The following is a 23,056-nucleotide window of genomic DNA, read 5'->3' on the forward strand; positions in this document are numbered from 1 at the left end:
AAAGTGGACTTCAGGGACCGACAGGGGTCGTTGAAAGGGACAACAGACATCTCAGTCAAAGGGCGTTCAGCCTTACTGGTCTACAGTACAGTACATGCCTTACTGGGGTCACTGAAATGAGTCTAATGCATGTTTCAGTAAAATGGAGATTCTTCTCTCAGGACCGTTACATGACACAAAGAAGAGATCCAGACAAAAACAATAAATCCTTTGATTTTGATTTGATTTTCTTTATTTCTTTCTTTCAATAGATTTTACACTATCTTGCTGGAACCAAAGAAACATTTGACTATAGAAACATAAAATAGCACAAAATATATGCAAAAAGAATACATTTAAAAATGATTACATTGAAACTATAAATCTGATGAGGGTCTTCTTGTCAATTTATCTTTCTGTTATTACTTTGTTGGTGGGGTACACTGCAACAATGATGGCACATGCAGTCACAACTCATATGACCTGCAGTCTCCAGTGTGGCGCCCTCTGCTGGCTAAAGCTGGAAATAACAAGCTCCAAACAGTTCCATTGTAAGGCAATGGGACAACAAAGATGTCACTACAGGTTCAGGAGACCAGAGTAAAGATCAGTGACTGTTCACTCTGTTGCAGTCCCCCCCTTTTGGCCTTGTGAAGCGCACATTAAAAACTTAAAAAAATGATTTTCCATATAAAGATACATATTTGAAATGAAACTGAAAAGGGATTTGAGATGAGAGACCCGTTCAAGTCTCTTTAATTAAATTTAAGAGCTCTTAAAAACATAAAACCTTAAGCACGATGGACTCAAGATAAGGCAAAGTGTTTGGATAAGCTGAGTCTGCTCAGTTGACCAACTGCTCAGAAAGTGCTTACATTTTTTTCTTTTTACCATCAGTCAATCATTGCCAACACATTTCAAAAAAAACATTACATCTCAAGAGGATCCATACACAAGGGCATTGCGGGGTCACCAAATGAGGATATTTTGTGTACAGACTTTTTTTTTCCACTAGAAACATTCAGTACGTTATCATTTAGTAAGAAAAGAAAATAGTGTTTCCTCATGCAACATGTTGAATTAAAGTTATTCGCCGGTAGTATCTGCTTCTGATTGATCAGCAGATTTACTGTACTAGCAGGGGGCAGAAACCTCTAAACCCTGGAAAGGAAATGAAAAACAGATCACATCCTTAAACAATATGAAAAGTGCAATCCTTAACTCTAGTGATACATACGCCTCGAATAAAATGTCTCAGTGTGGAACCTAAAGGTCCTTTGTCAGGGGAAGAGTTGTACATCTTATTAATTTATAGATTATTTAGTTCTTATATATATATATTTATATATAATCTATGTAACATTGATGACTTTAAATCTATTTAAGTGTTACAGTCACAGCACTATAGAGGCTGTTATTTGCTAATGAAAATATTAGGTCATTGTCATAATCTCAGTGAAGGATAAGAAATGTTCATATCTTCTTTACAATCTACCTTGTGTACAGTGTTCTAGCAAAAAAGAAACAGAAAATCAACTTAACAATGTAATTTACAAAAATACCGAACTTTAGTAATTGCAACATTTGGTTGCCACAGCAACAACTTAATATTGTTATGAAATACTATTATACTAGAGTGAAAAGTACATCTTTTTTGAAATTTTCTTCTCTTTTTTTTGGTAAAATGTCATCTATACAATAAACATTTTTTTTTCCAACAACACAAGCAACTCTATAACTATGCTCATTACTGCAACACCGTGATCTTTTTATCAATGAGAAGGCAAGAAAGATCCAGTAGCTTCCTATTGGTGGGCTGACTTTTAAAACCCCACCCCACAGACGTGTGCGACTTCTCATTCGCTGACCTGACAGGTTAGACCTTGAAATGACCAACCGTGCAGAATGTAGCACAGCTCAATAAATTACATTCATTTCAAAATAGAATAGTTAACAACATTGTTTTTGACTAAAATTTTGACCAAGAGTAACATAAGATAAATTACAACAAAATAGAACTTTTACCACCTTCCACAAATTTTACATACAAATCATAATGCATGTGAAGACAATCAGAGTGAATGAAACCCAAGTGTGAAACCAGAGTGGAGCGCTCTTGTCCCAAGGTATGATTGTGGATTGTCAATGTTAATCAAGCACCATGAAATTACATCAGAATTTTTGAAAAAATGGGAAATTAGATTTAGTATCATGAGTTAAAACACGCTATTCATAAAAAGCAAAAAAAAAATAAAGAGAGGGTTGGTCTGAAATAATAAACAATTTATGATCTGCAAGACAAATGATTGTTCTGGGTGAAGGTGGAGATGGTGGAGGGTTTGGGGAGTGTCAAACATACCTTGATAATAGACACAACACAAATTTTAAATAACTTTGAATACATTTCTAGAACCATGAATATAAACTCTCAAAATAAGAGACACTTTACATACATTACACAGTTTACAATACATGTTTTTTCTCACTCACGTTCCTCATGTAAACTACTCAAACCATGGTAAGAAACGATGGTACACCATGAAAGTCACCAAACATTCTACAAAGCTATTTTTGATTTGTCGTTTCTTTTAACTTCTTTTGTTTTTCGATAAAGTCACTTGTGATGTTAATGAACGGTTACTGGAAAAACGTTTCCAGTAACGCAAAATGTGATGTCTTTCCCGAAAAGGTCCATGTAGCTTCTGACGGCCAGTGTGTCGTGTCTGTGACATTTAGTGATACACTCTGGATGCATGTGTTGTTGATGAGCATTTTTTAGGCACTTCTACAGTTTTCTAAAATGGAACAGGATTATCGGTGATAGTAGGGTTGGACAGGACAACCGACGGTCACAGATAGCCCTCCAGTCGAAGTTCAAGTCATCTTTTGCTTGACGAGCATCGTCAAATGCACCGTTTTTTTTTTTTGTTTAGTCTTAGCACTTAAGTCCCTCACCCACCCCCCAAAATCCTCTCCTACCAGGCCCGGTGTTGTCATCACCCGCTAGACCTCGCTTCAAGTCCCAGTCTGCCGGCAGACCATCCGTCTCCAGATACGAACACACATACACACACACACACAAGGCTTGGTATGTCTGGAACGAAACCCTCAAGCTTTGTTGAGCCCTTGGCACAGACCCGAGCCTTTAGGCTTTTCGGTAATGGCCACGACTATCTTCTGTCAACACTGGGCACTGTCTTCCCCAGTCCCGACTACATGCAAAACTCCGTGCACAATCTATCCCGCCACACCTCCCGAACAAAGAACTGAACCCAGCACCGAAACAAATAAAGGGTGCGTTCTGAGCAGCTTTCGCAATGGCAAAAGAAAGAAAAAGAATTTATCAGGGTGTTAACATGTGGCTCTGTTTTCCGGCAGGTTGATTCCACCGACCTCTACCAAGCCGCGACTTTGGCAAGATGTTTCCGGAGATGAAAAGTTGGCGGGGGGGGGGGGGCTTCATCATGGCATCTGGGGCAGGTGAGGGTCACAGCTCGCAGGGACAGTCACATTAAGAAAACATGAGCCTGTCTGCCCCGAGGACATTCAACTTTGTGGAGAGGAAAGCAAAGTCGGCGAGACGAAAAACCCCTCTTGAAAGCACAGAGTGCGTCGGTGTGGTTGTGCACGGGTTTTTCTGTGACTCTTCCTGTTTTCCACTTCATCATTAAGCACTATATTTCTCTTATAGTGCAAATCAATCATCTTTTTTTTTTTTTTTTTACTAACCAAAGGGATGAACATTGTGCAGCGGTTTTTAGAATAAATATGAAAGAGAGGGGATCCACGGTACTTTGGGTGAACAGTTGTTAAAATGACCTCTATAGTGTGTCTGCTATGTATGTGGTACTATACATAAGAATATTTTTGACTTTTTCATGTTAATAGTTTTTTTTCTAGCAATACATACAGTATATATATATTTTTTTTTTGTGTGTGTGTGTGTGTTACACCGGCACTGCAGTTCTTACGGTTAAATTGAAGTGTTACACTCTTAGCATGCAGGTTGCTGGACCTCTATGGGAGAGGTAAGGTAGTATTTACACAGGGGCTGTTTTGGGTTTCCTAGTGCAGCTTCGTGACACTCCATTCCCTTCCTGATGCCTACTTCAGGATTATCTGGAGGAGAGACAGAGAGAAAAGGAAGGAGAGAACAAAACCTTTAGTTTCCCTGTAAGAGAGTGTATAATGTAAAGTAATACACTGTGTACATAATCTGTATTGCCATGGCTCAGTACAGAGTGTGTGACAGTGACACTTCAACTGATTTTGATGATATAAACATCAGAATATATGTAACAACATAAGTACATAGAATTGATGCTTTTATTGTGCTTGGTGTCTCCTTCAGATCTGGGTCAAACAGTATGTGCCTTTTTTCTTGCCTACTTAAGGTCTCAGTGTGCTTCAAACAAAGTGCTTTTTGGATCATCGAACCACAAGACAACGTTCACTCTGCTGATTGGTTACGTGTGTCTGGGGCGGGAGCGAGAAAGTAAACACAGGAAGAAGGTCTGTCCAAATATCAACAAGGCAACGTACTTTGTTGACAGTCCAGGTCAGACCTCAATTAATTCTCCCGCTGGCTGCTAGCAGCTATTTCACAAGTGGCTACAGGAGACATTTAGCTCAAACTTGGGTCAGATCGAGGTCAAATCATGTTCCCACCACAAACAAACCACTTCAGAATTATTTTGTAACCGGACAGAAACCACTTCCTCTAAAGGATCTTGGTGCGGTTGTTTTGGGCACCCGAGTATGACTGCTGTGTTCAGATCTGCCCAAACGAATCGTACCAAGAGGGAAAAAAATGAACCAGAGTCATAACGCAGGTTTGAAAACGCCTTTAAGTTCTCTTTTTTCATTCTTCACATAACAAAGTGTGTACCATTTATACAATATGCTGCGTTGAGACTACGAAGAGGTGCAAAAGACAGAGTTTTTGGAGAGAGAAGACAGTGGGAGGCTATGACGGCTTCTCACCACCAACACCTCTTGATTTGGAACAAGTATAAAGACTTCTGCCTATAGAGGTGATCGGACGACTCTGTGCACGGCCCTGTTTGTACTTTGTTGAAGCATTCTGAGACGTTTCGGCATCAGGTGGGTGGCGTGTACCACAACAAGAATGTTGAGACAATCACAGATATATATTTGTCAATGAATAGGACTTGTCCGTCTTAGTTGTTGAGTTGTGGTTACCCCACCTGCCTGGTGTTTCATGCAGATAAGAGCAAAAGCTTCTAATTACTTGCAAATAGCATTTGACCCAGGTCGGGTCACCTCTGCATGTATTCTCTCTTTAGGAGCTAAAGACGGACTCAACACATGACAAAGAGAGAAAGAGGGAGATATTGTCTCTAGACAGGGAAGACAGGTAGAAGAGCTGCTGGCTGCCATCATGTGGTCGCCACTGGCAGTGAGCCAACACAAAACAAAGCCGCATGGTGCTTGTTAATAGACAATAGACAGCCAGCAGAGGACAGAAGCCACTGGTCACATCACACATCACAGCAGGTCACCGCAGGTGGAGAGCGTGTGATGTGCACGGGCTGAGAGGAGAGCCTGCTCCATAGCGCAGTATGGAAAGAGGAAAACATTATTGGGTGCCAGATGGGTGGGATCAGCCAGATAGGATGGTGCACCCCACCCGTCTGATACTGCAAGTGGGTAAAAACAAACACAAAGGATTGTTTGCAGGTCCTACTGTCTTAGATTTGTGTGTGTTATATAATCATGGTGGAGGTTTGAACTGATGTAGATTATTATTCTAATTGCATTGGATCTTAGTGACCCAGTCTGTTCATTTGCATAAACGTAAGAATAAGAATGACAGGTTCCCTCCACAGGGAAGTGAGAGATTGAACCCTGGTCCTCTAGCCGGAGAGCTGCTCAATGTAACAATCTCTAATTCTATTTAATTTCAACAAGTTATCTTCCCATCAGCTCAGCAGCCAGAGGGATCACACACAGCCTGTGAAGTACAGGATGTGATGTAATGCCATATTCAGACAGCAGGGGGCACTGCAACATCACAATCTCCAGCAAGAGCAGTGACGTTACCAGAGACCCCAGCACTGTTAGCACATGGTTAATATAAGCTGGAACATGGAATGATGTGATTGGTTACTGCTTGTCATGTCACAATGACAGTCCAGAGGGTCACGAGTTGACCAGACTCTGAACCTCTCAACATGTCTGCAACATCCTGTCCCTGTATGCATGAATATTACTCACTATTTATCTTGTTTTATTTACATCTGAGGTAATCAGCACATTCATCTTGCAATGTTTAGTTCTTTTAGCTCGAGACAGAAGGAAGGTACACGATCATTTAATTCTCCTCACTAAGTTCTGTCCAGATTGTCTTGGCCCAGGATATAGGTATAGAAAGCCACATAACAAATAAGGAGATGCTAATGGCTGATGCTAAGCAGCTAGCATTGGTACAAACTCAGGATTTGCAGCTCACAGTTCAGGACTGACAGGTTGTTTTTCAGTGACGTCGGCAGCAGGTGCCCCTAATATTTTTTTTTATCATAATCTGGTGTTTATGTCTGAAAAACCATACCATGGGGGTGACTGTAGTAAACGAAACGTGTACTGTATGCAGTATACAGCTGGTGATTATAAGTGTTAACTGTGTCCTAGCTGGAGGGATCTTTATGCAGGGCGGGGAGGAGTGGAGGGAGTGGGAGAGAAACAGAGGGGGACAGAAGGAGACAGACAGTGCTGGCTGACGTCAGTGTTTCTCCGGCTCCTTGTCCCACATGCATCTTTAAAGAGCAGCTCTGCTTCCTGCTGCTACTGCTGCTGCATGCCAATTACAGGAAGAGACGGTGACTCACAGGAAGTGCACACACTGCTGGCCTATGAGGGGCAATAAAGCACAAGGTACTGGGGGCCGGATCCTTGGTTAATGATGGATGGGGCAACTCAGAGATATTACTTTTTTTTTTTTTAATTAATCTGTGATTTTATTGTTTACACTGAGAGCTTCCATTCTCATTTTTTTCATTCCAGATGGGATATAGGAACTGATTTTAGAGACTTAATTTTTCTAAAATTGTTTTATTTAAAAATAACTGATCTTTATTCTCTAACTTAAATTGGTATTTATATGTTTTCTCTGTACATTAAGGCAGCAAGACCAAAGAAAACAAGAACGATTAGTGAGAAGAAGTGGTACAAAAAGAGATGGAAAGTTAGGATATTGTCCCTACTACTAGTACTGGTCAGTACTAACAATAATAATGTGTTTAAAGTTACATTATACGTTTATTTGCACTTCGATTAAACAGGTACTAAGGGACAGTTCTACATGTGGAACACTTTTCATCTATGTGACCTCAAGGCACCACTATACTGAAGTACCAGTAAATGATTGCCAGCTGCGTCAGGCCAGAGTGCCAGCATTGTGCTGAAATTTCCAGGTTTAAAATGGGGCACACATGCGTCACTCTGGCATTCAAACCTGGCCCTGCTTCCCTGGCTCCTGCTGACACACAGCAACAGGAGAGCCGCCGATCAGAGGCCATTTTTAGACAGACTTCTGTGATCATTTTTCTTGTGTCTGTCTCACCCTGAGAAGCGCCGCCTGTAACTGTTTCCTCACATGATTTATTCTCCCTTTAATCCCGCGACCAGAGAAAAGGTAAAAAGGTGAAACTGAGACGAGTAGAAACAGGGAAAAAAATCCAACGTGGCGGCTGTAACCAGCTGTAAGTGCTGCAGAGATTGCCTGCATGTATTTGCTTGAATGTGTGTGTTTGCATAGCACACAAGCAGTACAGATGATGCCCCCTACTGCAGATGGAGAGGCTTATTTGACAACAACAAGAAAAGTGGAAAATAAAACTTAAAACAGAACATGCAGAACAAAACCAGGAAGTAGTGCAACACAACACAACTACTACTTTGCAAATGTGGGAGCTCTGAAGAAGTGCTTGTTGAAGTGCCTAATGGGGCTGTGCACGGCGTTTTACAAGAAATAGGATACAGTGCGCTGGCACCGGCTCGCTCAGGTAGCCCCTCTGCTTTAGATTCTCTAGAATAGACCCACTCACAGGCTCTCATGCCACTGTGAGCTCACCCAGTGCAGGCAGATGGATGGATGGGGAAGGGCTGGGCGTGGGCTCAGGCTCAGCTGCAGGTTATTGCAGCTCGTTATTATAAGGCAGTACTTATTCAGAGCTCCAGGGACTGATGAAAGAAAGCTTTAAAAGGAGCAAACCTGATTGGCTGGTGCTGTTGCTGCGTAGGGGACACTTGTGGCAGGAGTTGTTGCTGCAGAGACAGTAGCAGGCGTAGCACTGTACATCATTGGGACTTTGTTTTGAGGGTGGGAAAAGGGAGAGGGAGGAGGAGGAATGGGGGGAGAGGGAAGGAGGTGGTAGCAATGGACAGGTAGGTGGAGCATTATGGTAACCATGGCAACCGTTGTGATGTGTGTGTGTCGACGGTATCGTTTGTTGTTGTTGTTGTTGATGGTGGTGGTGGTGGTGGTGGTGGCAGATGTTACAGAGAGCCAGCAAGCCATCGTTAGGGTTACACCGGCAGATGGCATGCAACCATTCACAATGCAAAGCAAAGGAGGACAGAAAGAAAGAAAAAAGAGAGCATGGGAGAAAAAAATAACAAACAAAACAAAAAAAACAAGAGGAGAGAAGCTGATTACAATCACAAATAAGGAAATTTATACGGAAAATCAGTTTGCTGTTTTTCCCAGAGAAATTTGAGAGGCACAAGACACTAATTACAATGAATCAATGACATTGTTGGCAGCAGGGATGGGAATTTTATTTTTTAAATCCATAAGGGCTGACAAGTTGAACAGCAGGAAGATGCGGGAAAAACCCAGGTTGCTACTTCATTGCGCAATGCCAAAAACATGCAATGTTGCATTGTTATGATAAAAAAATTAATTATTCCTAGTAATCATTTTTCCATTTACTAATGCAGGACCTGCTGGTTAGCCGACTGGGACTTTTTGTAATTCCCATCCCCTTTTAGCGGAGACAAATGCTCCAGTTATGTGGCTGAAATAATTTCTCTGGGAAACTGATTTAAATTTCCTGATCAACACAGCACAGCAAACAGACAAGTCGCTATCCTACAGCTTAAGAACAGATCGGTTCTGCAGTATTTTATACACTACCATTTCTAATCTTAAACAAGTCATTAGCGAGAAAGTCAGTGAAGAAACAAGAACTGAGAGTCACAACTCTTTCAAGTGATACAAAATGGACATATGTTTCATATCAGCCTAAAGAAGTGGACAGTTTGAACATTTCCTAGAGCACATTTAAAAAAGTTTCATCACCGCCACAACAGGTGATGCGATGAGGCGATGACCTTTTGTCTCACCTGCAAGGGCTGCAGTTATTGCCCACTCATCCCACTCCGACCTCCCCCCACTCGTGTGTGTATATATATATATATCAAACAGTGTGTGTGAGAGCAAAGGGAAGGTCAGGACCTACCAAGACTGCTAGCAGGAGTCATGCACAAGACTGACCCTGTTGTGTTCATGCAGAGAGAGACAGAGAGGGAGAGAGAGGGAGGGAGAGAGAGGAGGAAATAAATGGGTTAATTGAGGGAGGAGAACAACAAGGTTAGACAAGACAAAAAAAAAAGCTTGAAGACTTCACTCAGCTCAGATGCTACTGCTACAGTGGTGCTGTCACCCAGTTATGATTGCAGTTAACAGTAGCAAGCAGAGGAAGGACATGAAGCTGTGGCCAAGTTCAGCATTTTGCAAAGCTGGTTTAATATGTTTATTAGTTATTGTTTGCAGATGTGAAGAATCAGGATCACACTTACACAATATTATATTTCTGTACTTTATTTTTTTATAATTGTCACACTGTTTGTCCTTTTTTATTTGCTGGAGTTTTATTTTCCGTATCTCAGATTTAAGGACAGAGGGTGTCATTTGTTGTACAGCTTGTAGAGCCCACTGTCACAAATTTGTGATAACGGGATATATCAATAAAATTGACTTGACTTGACCGTGCTTATGTCTGATATCCAGCTGTTTATAGAGATTTTTCTGCTGATCCACAAGCAGCCATGCTCATCTTTCCACATTTGATTAAATCTAAAAAAGAAGACTCTTTATATATTTAATTTACCCCAATTAAATAGCTGCAACTATCTATATTTATATATATACAAGTGTATATATATTTTATAAAAACTTAGAGGAGAAATAATCAAATAAAATCTAAATAAGTAATTTCTAGAAGAAGAAGACTAAATACTAGAGAGACTAAAACTAAAGAGGTAATAGAGCCGAACAGCATGCAGTGTCAGTACAATGATGTGCACAGGCGTCCATCCAGGTTTGGATAAAATGACGATAGGTTTACTGCATCAGAACCATTCAGATAACTATTAATATTACAGTACACTTCAAATATCTCCTGTGACTGTGTAACTGTTTTGAATTTATAAACACGACTTTAACCCAGGGCTACTTCCCACACACAGATACAGAGGGAGGGGGGGTGCGGGGCTGTCAGGTGTCTCACACCACACGGAAAACAAAAAGAGCAGGTAGAAAGAAGAGTGAGGGATGGGAGGCTCATCCTCATGACTCAGTGTGGCTACAGGCTACAGGCTAGCATATTAACTGCAGTTAACTCATTTAGCGGGTGACCTCAGGGGGTTTAAGCTACTGTTAGCTTCTATGAGAGGAGCAGACAGAGAGAGAACTGAAGAGGAATAAAGGAGCAGACTTGAATTAAGTTGGGGAAATTTGAAATTGAAATTAGTTTTTTCAATATTGTTGTCAAAGTTATTACTTCCTTTAAAAGGCTGATAGTTTTTCTAAACACAATTACAGAGCCTTTGTGTTGGAAACAACTGGGCTTGTTTTGCTCTTTTGTATGCTTGGGCGTTAGTAAAGTGGTAATATATCATAACTTTTATTGCTCTGATTAAAGCCTGCGTTGCCCTCCGACTTGGCAGCAGGTACATGTTTATATTGGCAGGCACTAGATCAAAGTTAAGGGACAGCACCGTGAATAGCTGAAACATTAGCACACACCATCACAAAAGGAAATACAGGTGTAAACAGACGTGACTGGTCATGAGAGGTGCCCTCACTTTAGCATGGTGGGTAGAAGGTTAGCTGGGCACATTCAGTGACTGTATGTGCTGTGTGTGCTTGCATGCTCTGCATACCTGAGTGCTTCTATTTGCATGTGTGTGTCGACTGGGAGCTCTTACCTGTGGGAAAGAAATGGGGCTGCTGGAGCTGTGCGTTGGCCAGCGCCTGCTGGTAGTGCAAAACACTGGGGTTGAACAGGGAGCTGGCTCCGTTGCTCTTCTCAAGCGCTTGTCTCTTTGGTAGGGGCTGGAGGACGCCGTGGGGGAACGCCTATCCACCCAAAACACACACACGCACACACACACGCACACAACAGAAGCACAGTAGATTTGAACTGTATACTTACGCAAGTCAACACTGATATTTGCAATTCTGTTATTTGTCTATGCACAGCACAACAAGGCAAAAATGGAAACTTGCTGTAACTATCACAAGGACAATGAGAAACTACACCATAGCAAGGCAATCAACAACACATTAAAGAAAACAGTGTGATAACTGGAATTTAACATTACATTGTAGTTGTTCATTTTAATAAATGTACAGTACAAACTAGAATTGCCACTGGTGCTTATAAATGATACAAATGTATACTTTAAAAGTCTCTTACAGGGTTTCACAAAAAACAAAAGAGCCAACTTAAATTTTGTGAGTGGCTACAGTACAATTAAAGAAGCTACATGCAAAGCAAAAGGTGAAAGGTCAAAGTACCAGGTCTACAGTTGCCTCGAGGGGTCGCTTCATTGCTTTGGCAGTCGACTGAGTCTTTAATTAGCAGGCAGCGAGCACATGATGGCAGTGGGCCAATGGGATTCAAGCGTATTAACATACAGGTAACAGCAAGCAGAGGTGCGTCATGGGGGACAGCATTGCATTGTGGATAGGTGAGAAGGAAAAAAACAAAAACAAAAATAATCTGAATGCAAGTATACCACATACAAAACAATAGGCATGCACATAAACAAAAAATTGTTTTGTTTACTTTAAAGAAACATTGCTACTTTTTGAATTAGTACCAAAGCAAAAAAAAAGCATCTACAATAACCTTTGGTTAAAAAAGCAAGATTCTATGATGTACTTCAAAACTACTGGGAAAGCATTTAGTAGTAACGTCAACTATTTCTGAACAAGTAAATCAACCTTTTTTTTTATCTACGCAAGAAGAAAATGCAGTAAACACAACTGATTCAGACTATAAATACTGGACTGACACTTTATGTGAGATCTGAACACAGGCTCTCTACAGTCCTACACACACAATAATTACAGTGCTCCTGGAGTACTCTATTTGATGATGGGAGGCGGTTTTGGGCCTGAGAAACATCTAAAACACCCACAACAGATTGGGATGTGAGTGAGCTCTAGTCAAAGCCCCTCAAATTATTGAACTCTGCCATCACAACTGGATTGTAGGCAGGTTTTAAACTACAGGTAAACAGTATTACTAGCAAGATGGTGTTGAAGTGCTGTCACCCTGTGCGGCAGCAACAATAAGTCGTCGATTCAGGTCTAGTGCTTGAGATAAGAGACAAATCCTCAAACTAAATCTGCATCATGAGCGCATGTGGCTTGTTAGTGTGACTGATGAACTTGGGGAGGTGACACAATGTGAGGCAAAGTTCAATCACAGAATGTGGAGCTCTGTTTATTCTTACATTCCTCCTGGATACAACAAATATCTTAAAGCCTAGTGTGTCTAATATTAGTATGAAGCCAACCTAACGAGGTAATAATAAATTGTTTTAATTTAAGTTATTGCTTTTGTTAATTTATTAAAAAACGTCCTTACATTTGATGTCACTGCTGAGAGGGAAAAAAAGATGACATGGATGTGATGAGCACAGCACTTAAGGGGTCCATGCACAAGCCTCTTGCTTCATGTATGTGGATTTTCTAATAGTATATAACAATATACTGTGTACCCTATTAAAGAGCGACAACTCATTGCTGATGCACTGTAGTGTTAACAGACTTCAACACTGTGGTTAGTTCGAATGGAAGATGGTCTATCAAAGTGACATGAAAAGCAAAAGATGACCGCATTCGACTTGCAATGAGGGAGAAGGTCACAGCATGGCAAGCAACACATAATGTGGCACAGTAAAACAACATAATCTCGATAATAGGATCGTCTTACTGTAACTGCATTAGTTAATGTGTAACCTTATCTACAGTACACTTTAGCCTATTTGCTTTGGATTTTTAAAAAAAGTGAATTATGGATAATGATATTACCTATTTGCAGCAGTGCAGCAGTATAGGTTTTATGGGTCTCTGCTTCAATATAAGTGCTTAGGCTAAAGGCTAAAAGAAAATTGGATTAAAGGTGCTGACTAAACAACTCATTGTCCTTAGGTTAACCCTGCTCACCTCTAGCACAGCTTGTAACTGCTGATGGTGAATTGGGAATTGGGTCATAAAGTTGATAAACTGGGGCATGTGAGGAACACAGGATTGTAAGGAAAATGCACTAGCAAGCTACACTAAATCTTCTGGTTTGACGAAGTATTGTGTACCTGATGGGGACGTTGTTGAGCTAAGCTATTTGGTGTACAGAAAACAGCGCTGACAGGTCAATATCAGGTTGTAGCTCTCTTTTCTTTAAGCGTGTTTCAATTCCTCGTTGCTTTCATGCAGCTTCTACAGTGTGCACAAACCAAACTAACCTGAAGTCACGGTCGCCTTATCGTCCACACTGTGGACTTAATGGAGGAAGGACAGGGAGAACAAGCAGCAATGGAGCCAGCCAATGAGAGAGGTATGTGCATCGCGTAAAGCATGCCCATGCCATGGAGGAAAGAAGTCAGTCAGCACACTGGCGCAGTACAAGGTGTGCGAGTGCAGCAGCCAAAGAACCATTCAAAAGAAGCCACTCAGAGCCTGGGGGAGGGTGGGGCACAGCCAAGACACACTGCCAAACTCTTCCAACTGCCTGTCTGCCTGCATTTCTGTCTATCTTGCTGTCTCTTCCTCCGCCTGTTGGGGGATTTTTCCAACTAAAGGCAGAGGAGGGTAAACCCCCACCCGTGAGGCTACAGCCTCATCCCTCCCTGATTCAATTTGCACTGATCTGCAGAGAGCCGCACTTATCATTGAGAGCAGGGGGGAGGTGGGATGGGGTGGGGGGTGAGCCAGCACATTGTCTCTGTATGAACCAAGGGCATTGGAAAATAAAAGCAGACTGCAGTGAGATAATAACAGATTGTTCTTGCGGCATTATACTGATGCGTTTAGGTCTCACTAAACCCTGTTTATTGTATACAACGGCCTCACTTCGGGATGACTATTGTTAGTGAATTGTACACTGGAGTCCACTAGAATGAACCAGCAGAGGTAGGTATGTTTTATACAGTAATAAAGCAGTGCTCCACATTTTATGTTACTGTGGGTGTCATCATCAGCAGCATGTGTAAGCCAAGATGATTTGTAATAACGTCACATGTATTCCCTGAGCCTGTGTGGTTACGTGTATTTTAATTGGCACAAAGTGTATCATAGAAAGTGTTGGGCTGTGTTCGATCAGTTACAGTCTGTTTTCCTGGATATTACAACAATCTCTCTGCAATTGAAACAACCTGTGTTTCAGGTAGCAGTACCTAGGCACAGCAGCTTTGAACCAGAACCCCTGTGCTAATATGAATGTGAATAATACTGAATATATTGGGTTTACTTGCTCTTCAACAACCATAAAACCTACAATAATAACTTGTTTATTTGGTACCATATAAAAGCCTCCCTGGATATTATAATGACAGCTCTTATTGTAAAGAGTGTAAAGTGTTATAAAATAGTCTAATTGTCCCATCCATCCTTACAAGCTCTTGCTTTATAATTTCTCTAAACAAGCCTTGAGAGATTTGTTTACTTACTACAAGGACAAGTATGTGTGTCTCCTGCTCTACCACTGTATAGGCACGGGTTACAGTAGGTAGGCTGTGGTGCTGTGCTCTCACCATGGCTGCAGCTGTGGCGGCGGCTTGCGCGGCCACAGCTGTCTGGTTGGCCTGGTGTTGGGCGGCCTTAATCTTGGCCTGCAGGTGGGCCGGGGGGTGGAAGTACTTGCACTTCTCGCGGGAGCAGCGGCTCTTGATGTAGTCCATGCAGACGGTGACCGTGTTGTCGCTGGTGTCGATCATGGGGCTGTCGCTCGGGTGGGCAAAGCGGCAATCCGTCTCCCCACGAGCGCAGTTGCCCCGCTGGAACTCGCGGCAAACCTGGGAGCAGGAGAGTCGGGTGGGCGAACACACAGATAGACACACACACACACACACACACACACGTATGCATGCAAAAGGAGAAAACAAAGAAATACACACAGACACACACACAAACTGTGAATACTTTCAGTTTCAGTACATTTTGGGAAACATTAGTAACTCAGGCATCAAAATCTTTATAGTATTTGACATTTTGTTGTCAGACTGTTTTGAAAATGAGAATCTTGATACATATTCAAATACGGCATGGTAGGGACAACAAGCCTTAAGGCCTTTTTACACCAAGTACCACATTTTAGTACAAAAAACAAATAAAAAGATGTTAAAAGATACTACATGATATTGAAAGCAGGCAGAAGCAGGAAAGAAAAACAGTACAAACATATGAAGGGTATGCTGTTCTTCGTCTAACCCACAGCACAGGAGGTGGAGTGTTCAAAGGTATTCTGCTGCACCAGACTTGCACCAACCTTTTATTTTTAATACAGATGATAAATTAGTTTTGGACTTGGTGTGAAAAGGCCTTAACACCATGTAACTACACTGCAATGTGTGCAAAACCCAAATGATTGCAGAATCACTGAACCAGTCAGTGTTCAACTGTTCAGAGGCCTGATCATAATCACAGGGGGATCTGCTTTTGACTTGTGCTCTGGGACTGAGACATACAGAGTGTACACACACACACACACACACACACACACACACACACACGTGTCCACACACATGCTGGCTTTGTGTGGGAGTGTCTCAGAGGGATACTGTTTCATTAGAGCCAACTTCATTCAGTTGCTAAGTGATAGCACTCCTGGAGAAAAACACATACAGGCACACACCTACGCATCACCTCCAGGTCTTAGGGAGATTATTGTTTATCTTTATAAATGTAGTGGAAAAAAAAACCTCCCCTTTATGCACTCTTTCACAATCACCGAGCTATTCTCATTCAGAGCTGTTTGCCAGGGGGCAGATGGAGATGGCTGAAGTTGTTGTAATGTTCCCAGTCTAACTGTGGCCGTCTAGCAAGTACCAGTTTGTGTTGAGCAAATTCCAATTGAAATCACTCTCATCTCACACTATCTCTTCTTTTTTCAAATCATGTTTCTGATAAAAGCCTTAATCATTTCAGAAGGGGGTAATACAATCAGATGTTCCTTAACTTGTACTCGAGGACAATGCAGAGGTAAAGAGCCTGATAGTGTTGTTTTGTTGGTACTTGGTGGTAAAAACAATTACTGCAGTTTTCACCAGGCCTTTGAAATTGTGACACAATATGTTGCATGATGTGAGATTTCATTATTTGAATACAGTGAAACAATTTCAGTTTCTGTAAAAATCTGACTTTTTACAAACCTGATTTGTTTATTTGGGTTTATTCAAAGGCAACTTCAAAATGTATTTATTTAAGTTACGATGAAACAGATTGCTGAAAGGGCAAAAGGTCTTAGGCAGTATATACAACAAGTAGTAGCATTCAAAAAGTTAATTCAAAGGTTAAAGATGTGTTTTTTAACGCTGCTAAGAATTCCCATATCGCTGTATTTTATTTGTTGCCAACTTCTGTGATAACCAAGGATGTAGTCGGTACTTCATAGTGTTTTCTTTCCTGTACTCGCTGCACAGTATGTAGAGAATCTTTTCAGACGTTACACATGTATTTGTGATTATTATATCAACACCATAATACCTAGAGGTCGGCCTGTAAATGCTCTGAAGCCATAAATGATACTTATTAGCACCACGTAACTATTGCATCTCTTTCACATCCATAATCACAGTAAGATGTGACCATAATTATACTTCATGACCTCAAAGACAACATTAGCTATGATTAGCTGTCATGTGCGTCTTGTGTGAGAGAGGGAGGATGTGATTGGGTGGGTCACCTCCAGCTTGTCGGTACGCAGCAGTTTCTGGTTGGAGGAGGAGCCGCCGGTCATGGAGACGGGCGGGCTGCCGGGGACGATAACGGGGGTGCTGGGCAGGATGTCTGTGGGTACCAGGCCCATGCTGTGGGACATGGGAGTCAGGTAGGGTGTGTAGCTCAAACCTGCGCTGGAGCCCAGGCCCTGGCTGACTGGAAACGTCTGCTGTAGATGGAGAGAAAACACTTATTTGAATATTATGTCTTTGTTGTCGTGACTGCTCTTGAAGATATTCTGTCCTCTTTTCTTTTCTTGTTTTAGCTATTTTTGTAATTGTTTATTAAAATGCTAGACGGGGACGAAAGAAATGGTTGAATGGCAAAAATGTAAAATGATGGATGTAGAGAGGAAGTGATGGGTGAAAGAGAAGAGAAGTTAGAGGAAAGAGGCACAAGAGACAAATGAACAGAGGCGCAGCTGTGCAGAGTGGTGGGTGAGAAAGATGAGAGGTGAGTTGGGGAGAGGGGGTGACAGGTAGAGAGAGAGCCAGGGGAACAGAGAAGAATAGGTTTCAGAGAAAAAGTGGAGAGAGTGGAGGCGAGGGGAGGAGGAGGAGGGGAAGGGGGGGGGGGGTAGAAACAAGAGAAGAGTTTGAGTTTTTTTTAACCTCTATATATCCTGAGAAGATTTTGCTGAGCAAGCATGTTCTTTTTCAGCTACACCCAGCCTTTTACATTGATGCAGCTGAACATGTTCGCACCTGGCAGCTGCCCAGTGCAACCACAGTCTAGTGCTGACTGCAGAGCAACTCACAGAGAGTGGTTGGGTTGAGTTTTGTGCTTTGCTCAAGGGCATAACTACTGTGAGAACAAGTTCATGATCTTTCTAGTCTGACATGTGATCTGCACACAGGGTAATCTGAGAGGAAGGATAATAGTTAAGTATCTAAAAACCAGGCTGTATCAATAAGATAAGATAAAGCTGGTGACCATGAAGACCATATATTGGCATACAGGTCAAAATAATGTAGGCAACATTTTGCACCAACTTTCTAAGTAAATCAATTATATAAATGATGCTGTAAATTCCCACAGCGGTCAACACTGACCACAGGTTGCATGGTGGTGCCGGGGATCATGAACTGCATCTGTTGAGCCAACATGGCGGCTGCTGTCTTCTGCTGGATCAGGTTATTTCGCCCGTTGATCTCCAACTGGGTCTTCAGGTGAGCAGGTGGGTGGAGGTATTTGCAGTTCTCTCGCGTGCAACGGCCCTGAGCGGGAAAACAAAGTAGATGGAAGAGAGAGAGAGAGAGAGAGAGAGAGAGAGAAACAAGGTCATTAACAGTTTGAAAACTTCAAGTCTCTGATCAACAGAATGAAGTGAAAAGCAGCTATCTTTTGATAATAAACCTGACGATGAACAGGTTGTGTGTCTGCCTGAGGACGTGGCAGAAATGTGGGCATTGGTTTTGACACAGACTCCAAAACATCAAGTGCTTGAAGGCAGCATACATATTCATACTTGGAGAGTGTGAAACATTGTTTTCAATAGTGAGAGCTATGCATTGAGGAATGTTTGTGCTTATCCGGTGGGGGTAGCAGGTAGCTCTCGGCTCTGAGTAGAAACATTGTTATGAAAGATGATTACCAGTTTCTGACTTGCTAGCTTGTTAACCCTGGCAGGTCTTGGTCCTGCCTGCACCCTGGACACAAGGACTAGCCAGTATTGAGTGCAGACACGGAAATGAGGATCTGCAAACAAAGACTAGGGCTCTAGTTCTGATTCCAGCTATCTAGCCATCATGACTAAATCTCTGTAGCTTTTTGACAGACAGGTCATCCAGTATTCTCGGTGGAAATGTAAATGCAGGGTTGGCAGGGTCAGGCTTACAGAGAGACCCTGGTGGATGAAGGCAATTACACTGTCAACCCAGAGGCTAATGGCAAACACAATAATCCAATATGGATCCTCATTGCAGTGCTTATTGCGAGCAGAGTGGGTGGAAGAGAGGAGAGAGGTCAGGAGGGAGCAACATAGTGAAGGGTAGAATACAGTAGTGGGAAAAGAGATGGTGGGGAAGATGGAAAGTAAAGGTGAGGAAAAGGTGGTGGTGGTGGAAAAGATGTGGGCAGAGTATAGTGAAGGGTAGAAAGAGGAGTTAACAGGGAAGAGGCCAAGAAGACACAAGGAGAGGACATGACATGGCACGTCTTGGTGAATGTGAAGGAGGGCAGAGGGAAGTGAAGCTAAATTAGAATCAGAGGTCCAAACACACCCTTTACTCCATGACGTGAACGAGTCACAACAGCCGCACAATCATTTCTCTAATTTCCTCTCATAAGGAAATATGACAGCTCTGCGTAGTGTCCACACGGTGATGAGCTATGACTCAGTTTAATTACTCAAGTGCTGTACTCAAACACCAATTTAAGTCCTGAATCAAACATACAAAATAACAAGTGGCCAGAGAGAGTCACTGATTTGAGAAACTGGCGATGAAGTAGAGAGGATATATTGATAATGTATCACTATCCTGACATGACTGTCGTGTTTGAAAGAACTATTTTCCTGTCATAACAGGAAAAGCAGAGCTGGAATTAATAACTTCAATAATGGCTGCATTCATTTAGATGTGTCAGTTCCAAGGTCCTGGTATTGTGCATGCTGTCTGACTGGCATGGCTTACTGGGAAACATGATGGAACAGAGCCATTGTTAATGTTATTAATTACACCTGTGCGTTTTGCTTTGACAAATTTATTTTCTCACATTTTGTTTTTCTTTTTTAATGTTGTTCTAATGCATTTCTTTGTCTTATATAAAACACTTTGAATTGCCTGTATTTGACAGGGGCTATACAGATAATGTTGCCTTGCCCAGTTATGCTGTATTAGCTAATTTTAGCATCTGAAAACACCAAAATACCAATACCTGTACGTGGCCCTTGGACATCATCTCCATGCTACTTTTGTTTCTTTGTATGTGTTTTTATTCTGTGTAAATATGTTTAGAAAACACACACTATTGATATGGATGGTTATGGTAAAGAAATGTGATATTTGGTTTTGTGAGCCTGAGATCTGGAAAGAGCAAGAGAAAAAAAATCAATAAAATAATACATTATTCTTATACTATTCTAAGTGCATAACTGGAACACATCCCATGGGTCTTGATGCAAATGAATAAAAGCACAATATGGATTGTTTCTGTTACCACAAAGACTTGAAAGCCCAGAGTGTCACTCACCATGCTGCAGGGATTTGAAGTAGCGACTCTACCTGTTCAAGGCTATATAGCCACACAGAGCTTTGCTTTTCTACATTAGATATGCAGTCAAACAGAGAGGAACTTTTAATCAAGCACAGCTCACGGTAGAAGCCTGGCTCCCAGTGTAAATAACCAGTAATCTTCAAGTCTCATCAAAGGAAAAACTAATAAAAACCTGGCTATCCTTTTCTTCCTGACAGATATTAAAGACACCCCACAGAGCATCAAACACACTGTTGGTATTGTTACAATTACTTTGCTTTCCACTGATTTCAAGCTGCCACAGAGAATATTAAGTCTGTCGACATTATGGGCTTCTTTGTCATTTTTATTTTCATGTTAATAAACGCACAAAGATCTGAATTAAGGTTTTGCCTGTCAGACAACAGGTTCACAGAGACCCCGGGGCAGCTCTGCGACGATGACAGTCATGAGTCAGATGGGAGTGACCTCCACACCCAGGTGTTAAAGCTGCGGCGAGCCACTGATACTCCTCCCTCCTCCACAGTTCACATGCACAAAATCACACCTGCCCACACATATGCATACTAAATCACACGATCACAACAAGCGCCGCCCACACACCCACCGGCACAGGCATACAAGCACACAGATAAACACACTGCTGCATACAAACACACAGTTCTGTTAAGCCCTGTCCAGACCAGAGGAATAACTTTAGCGCTGAACCCCACAACCAAAAACCTCAGAGGTGTCCGAACTAATTGGAGCCTTATGCACCACCACCGAGACTGGGAAAAGGAGTGTGTGCTCGTTCTGAATGTGTGTGTCTTGTGTATCTGCATCCACGAGAGAGAATGCGTAGGCAGGTGTAACAGTGCATGTGTGTGTGCAGGAGAAACTATGTGGGCGGGTGTGACTCTGTGTGTGTGTGTGTGAGAGAGGGAGCTGGTGCTGAAGCTGAGCTCTGGACGGCATCCCAAAACTGAGTCTGCAGGGAAGCACAGCATCACCATCGCACCCTACAGAGATCACAGACGGACACAAATAAAGCCGCGTGCACACAACACATGCAAACACACACCACCACTCCCTTTCAGTTATGTGGACTTACGGTGAAGCCATTAACTCCCATTTTGCTGCACATTCAGTTCATCTATAGCCTGTGAGTGACACATGCTTTTCGCAAATGCTCATCATTATTTCCCATTTAAAGTGATGAGGTAAATGGTGGCGAAGCTACTTGGGAGAGTGTTTCATTACGTACAAGTGCTGTCGCACTAAGTGCAGGCCTTGGACTCGTAAAACCGTCTCCTTTCATCCTGTCAAACTTTGTTTGAGAGCCCTTTCTCACTGATGCATTCATGATCTATCACGGCATTGTGCTTGGTCTTTGCATAAATTAGGTTTGATTTTTCTTCTGTCTTCCTTTTTGTCTAGTTTGGAGGTGGAGAAAGCAAATAAATTAAGTACCTTGGCTAGGGCTGTCATGGTAATGGAATTTCCAACACTATTTAGAAAAGACGGTGAAAAGAATTCAGTGCAGCATTCAATTACGTAAACATTCATTATTTGCAGTAAATTATTGAATGTGCGGACTGATGAAGAAGAATATCCATCTCCACCCATATCCACATATCTACAATGCTGTTTAAGGCAGGAATGATGACATCCTACTTAGTGTTTCGTCTTGTTTGTTGCAACTGCCAAACATTAAAGTTAGTATTGATGTTGCAGCTATCATTTTTGATTTATCTGGGTATAACCCAGTGAATTGGGGGAGAAAGGTTACTGTGGAAATAAGAGAGTTAATGCGTCAAAGGTTAGCGGGCGTTCAGGCTGTAAATAGCACTGCGTTAAAACAACACAAGGATCTATATTGGCTGGGGTATTTTGTTACCAAACTTCCACAATCAGCACTGCAACTATTATTGGAATGAATGGACGCCATCTTGAAACACCCAGTTTTCTTAATAGATCCACAGTTGCTGCAGACACAGATGAAAAGGTGAAATATGATCCAGGATGTCCGGTTTGAGTGATAGATGAGTTTGAAGATGCCAGATCAGACAAGGAAACACTAAACAGCGCTTTGTAATACTATGAAACAGAACTTTACAACTTTGGAAGGTTATTATTGTGACAATCATTTTATTCCTCTTAAATATTGTGAGGTTAAGAGTAAGCCCTTCACTTGCAATTCATTTTTAGACTCAGTGCTAATGTCGGTGTGAACATGGCCTTACTTTTAACATGTAAAAGTGTCACGTTCTGTACATCCAGTGTTATTCATGGTGTCTTTTTCTAGCTTAGATTCCTGGAAGTCTCAGTGCCTAATAGTGAAGAGGATATGGATTTGCTATAAATATGGTTAAAGGACATGAAAATGGCTGATATCCTTTGGGGGTATTAAAACATTAGGTTGCACACAAAAGAGGAGATCAGTTCGTTTAGAGGAATTTCAACTGAGGTCAGGTAGTCCAAGGCTATATTTTGGGCTAATCCTATCCTGGATAAGACACCCAGGCATTCACAGCTGTCAACAAGGAACAATGTTGATCAAAACGCACACACCCCCACACACATATTATGATGCATTCATTAAACTAAGGGAGGTGTTAATTTATTGGTACTGTGCACAGCAGTTAAAAA

The 23,056-nt window shown here is 41.8% G+C and overlaps 1 protein-coding gene across 7 annotated transcripts in view; it reads right to left on the reverse strand.

Moving 5' to 3' along the window:
* Nucleotides 1–209: 209 nt before the first annotated feature.
* Nucleotides 210–23,056, reverse strand: part of LOC139306896 (muscleblind-like protein 2a) — a 50,686-nt gene continuing 27,839 nt past the window's right edge. Inside the window, exons 3-10 of one of the 7 annotated variants that reach the window (XM_070930860.1) lie at nt 18,283–18,447; nt 17,196–17,399; nt 15,046–15,306; nt 11,804–11,857; nt 11,212–11,362; nt 9,462–9,497; nt 8,213–8,265; nt 3,954–4,098 (exon numbers count right to left, since the gene is read on the reverse strand). In XM_070930860.1, the coding sequence (XP_070786961.1) occupies nt 4,084–4,098; nt 8,213–8,265; nt 9,462–9,497; nt 11,212–11,362; nt 11,804–11,857; nt 15,046–15,306; nt 17,196–17,399; nt 18,283–18,447 (939 nt within the window). In that variant the 3' untranslated portion in view covers nt 3,954–4,083. Of the gene's footprint in view, nt 4,099–8,212; nt 8,308–9,461; nt 9,498–11,211; nt 11,363–11,803; nt 11,858–15,045; nt 15,307–17,195; nt 17,400–18,282; nt 18,448–23,056 lie in introns of all 7 variants that reach the window. The other 6 variants (XM_070930858.1, XM_070930857.1, XM_070930861.1 and 3 more) reach the window with 6 other exon arrangements.

Source organism: Enoplosus armatus, chromosome 24, assembly GCF_043641665.1.
Source record: "Enoplosus armatus isolate fEnoArm2 chromosome 24, fEnoArm2.hap1, whole genome shotgun sequence".
NCBI lineage: Eukaryota > Metazoa > Chordata > Actinopteri > Centrarchiformes > Enoplosidae > Enoplosus > Enoplosus armatus.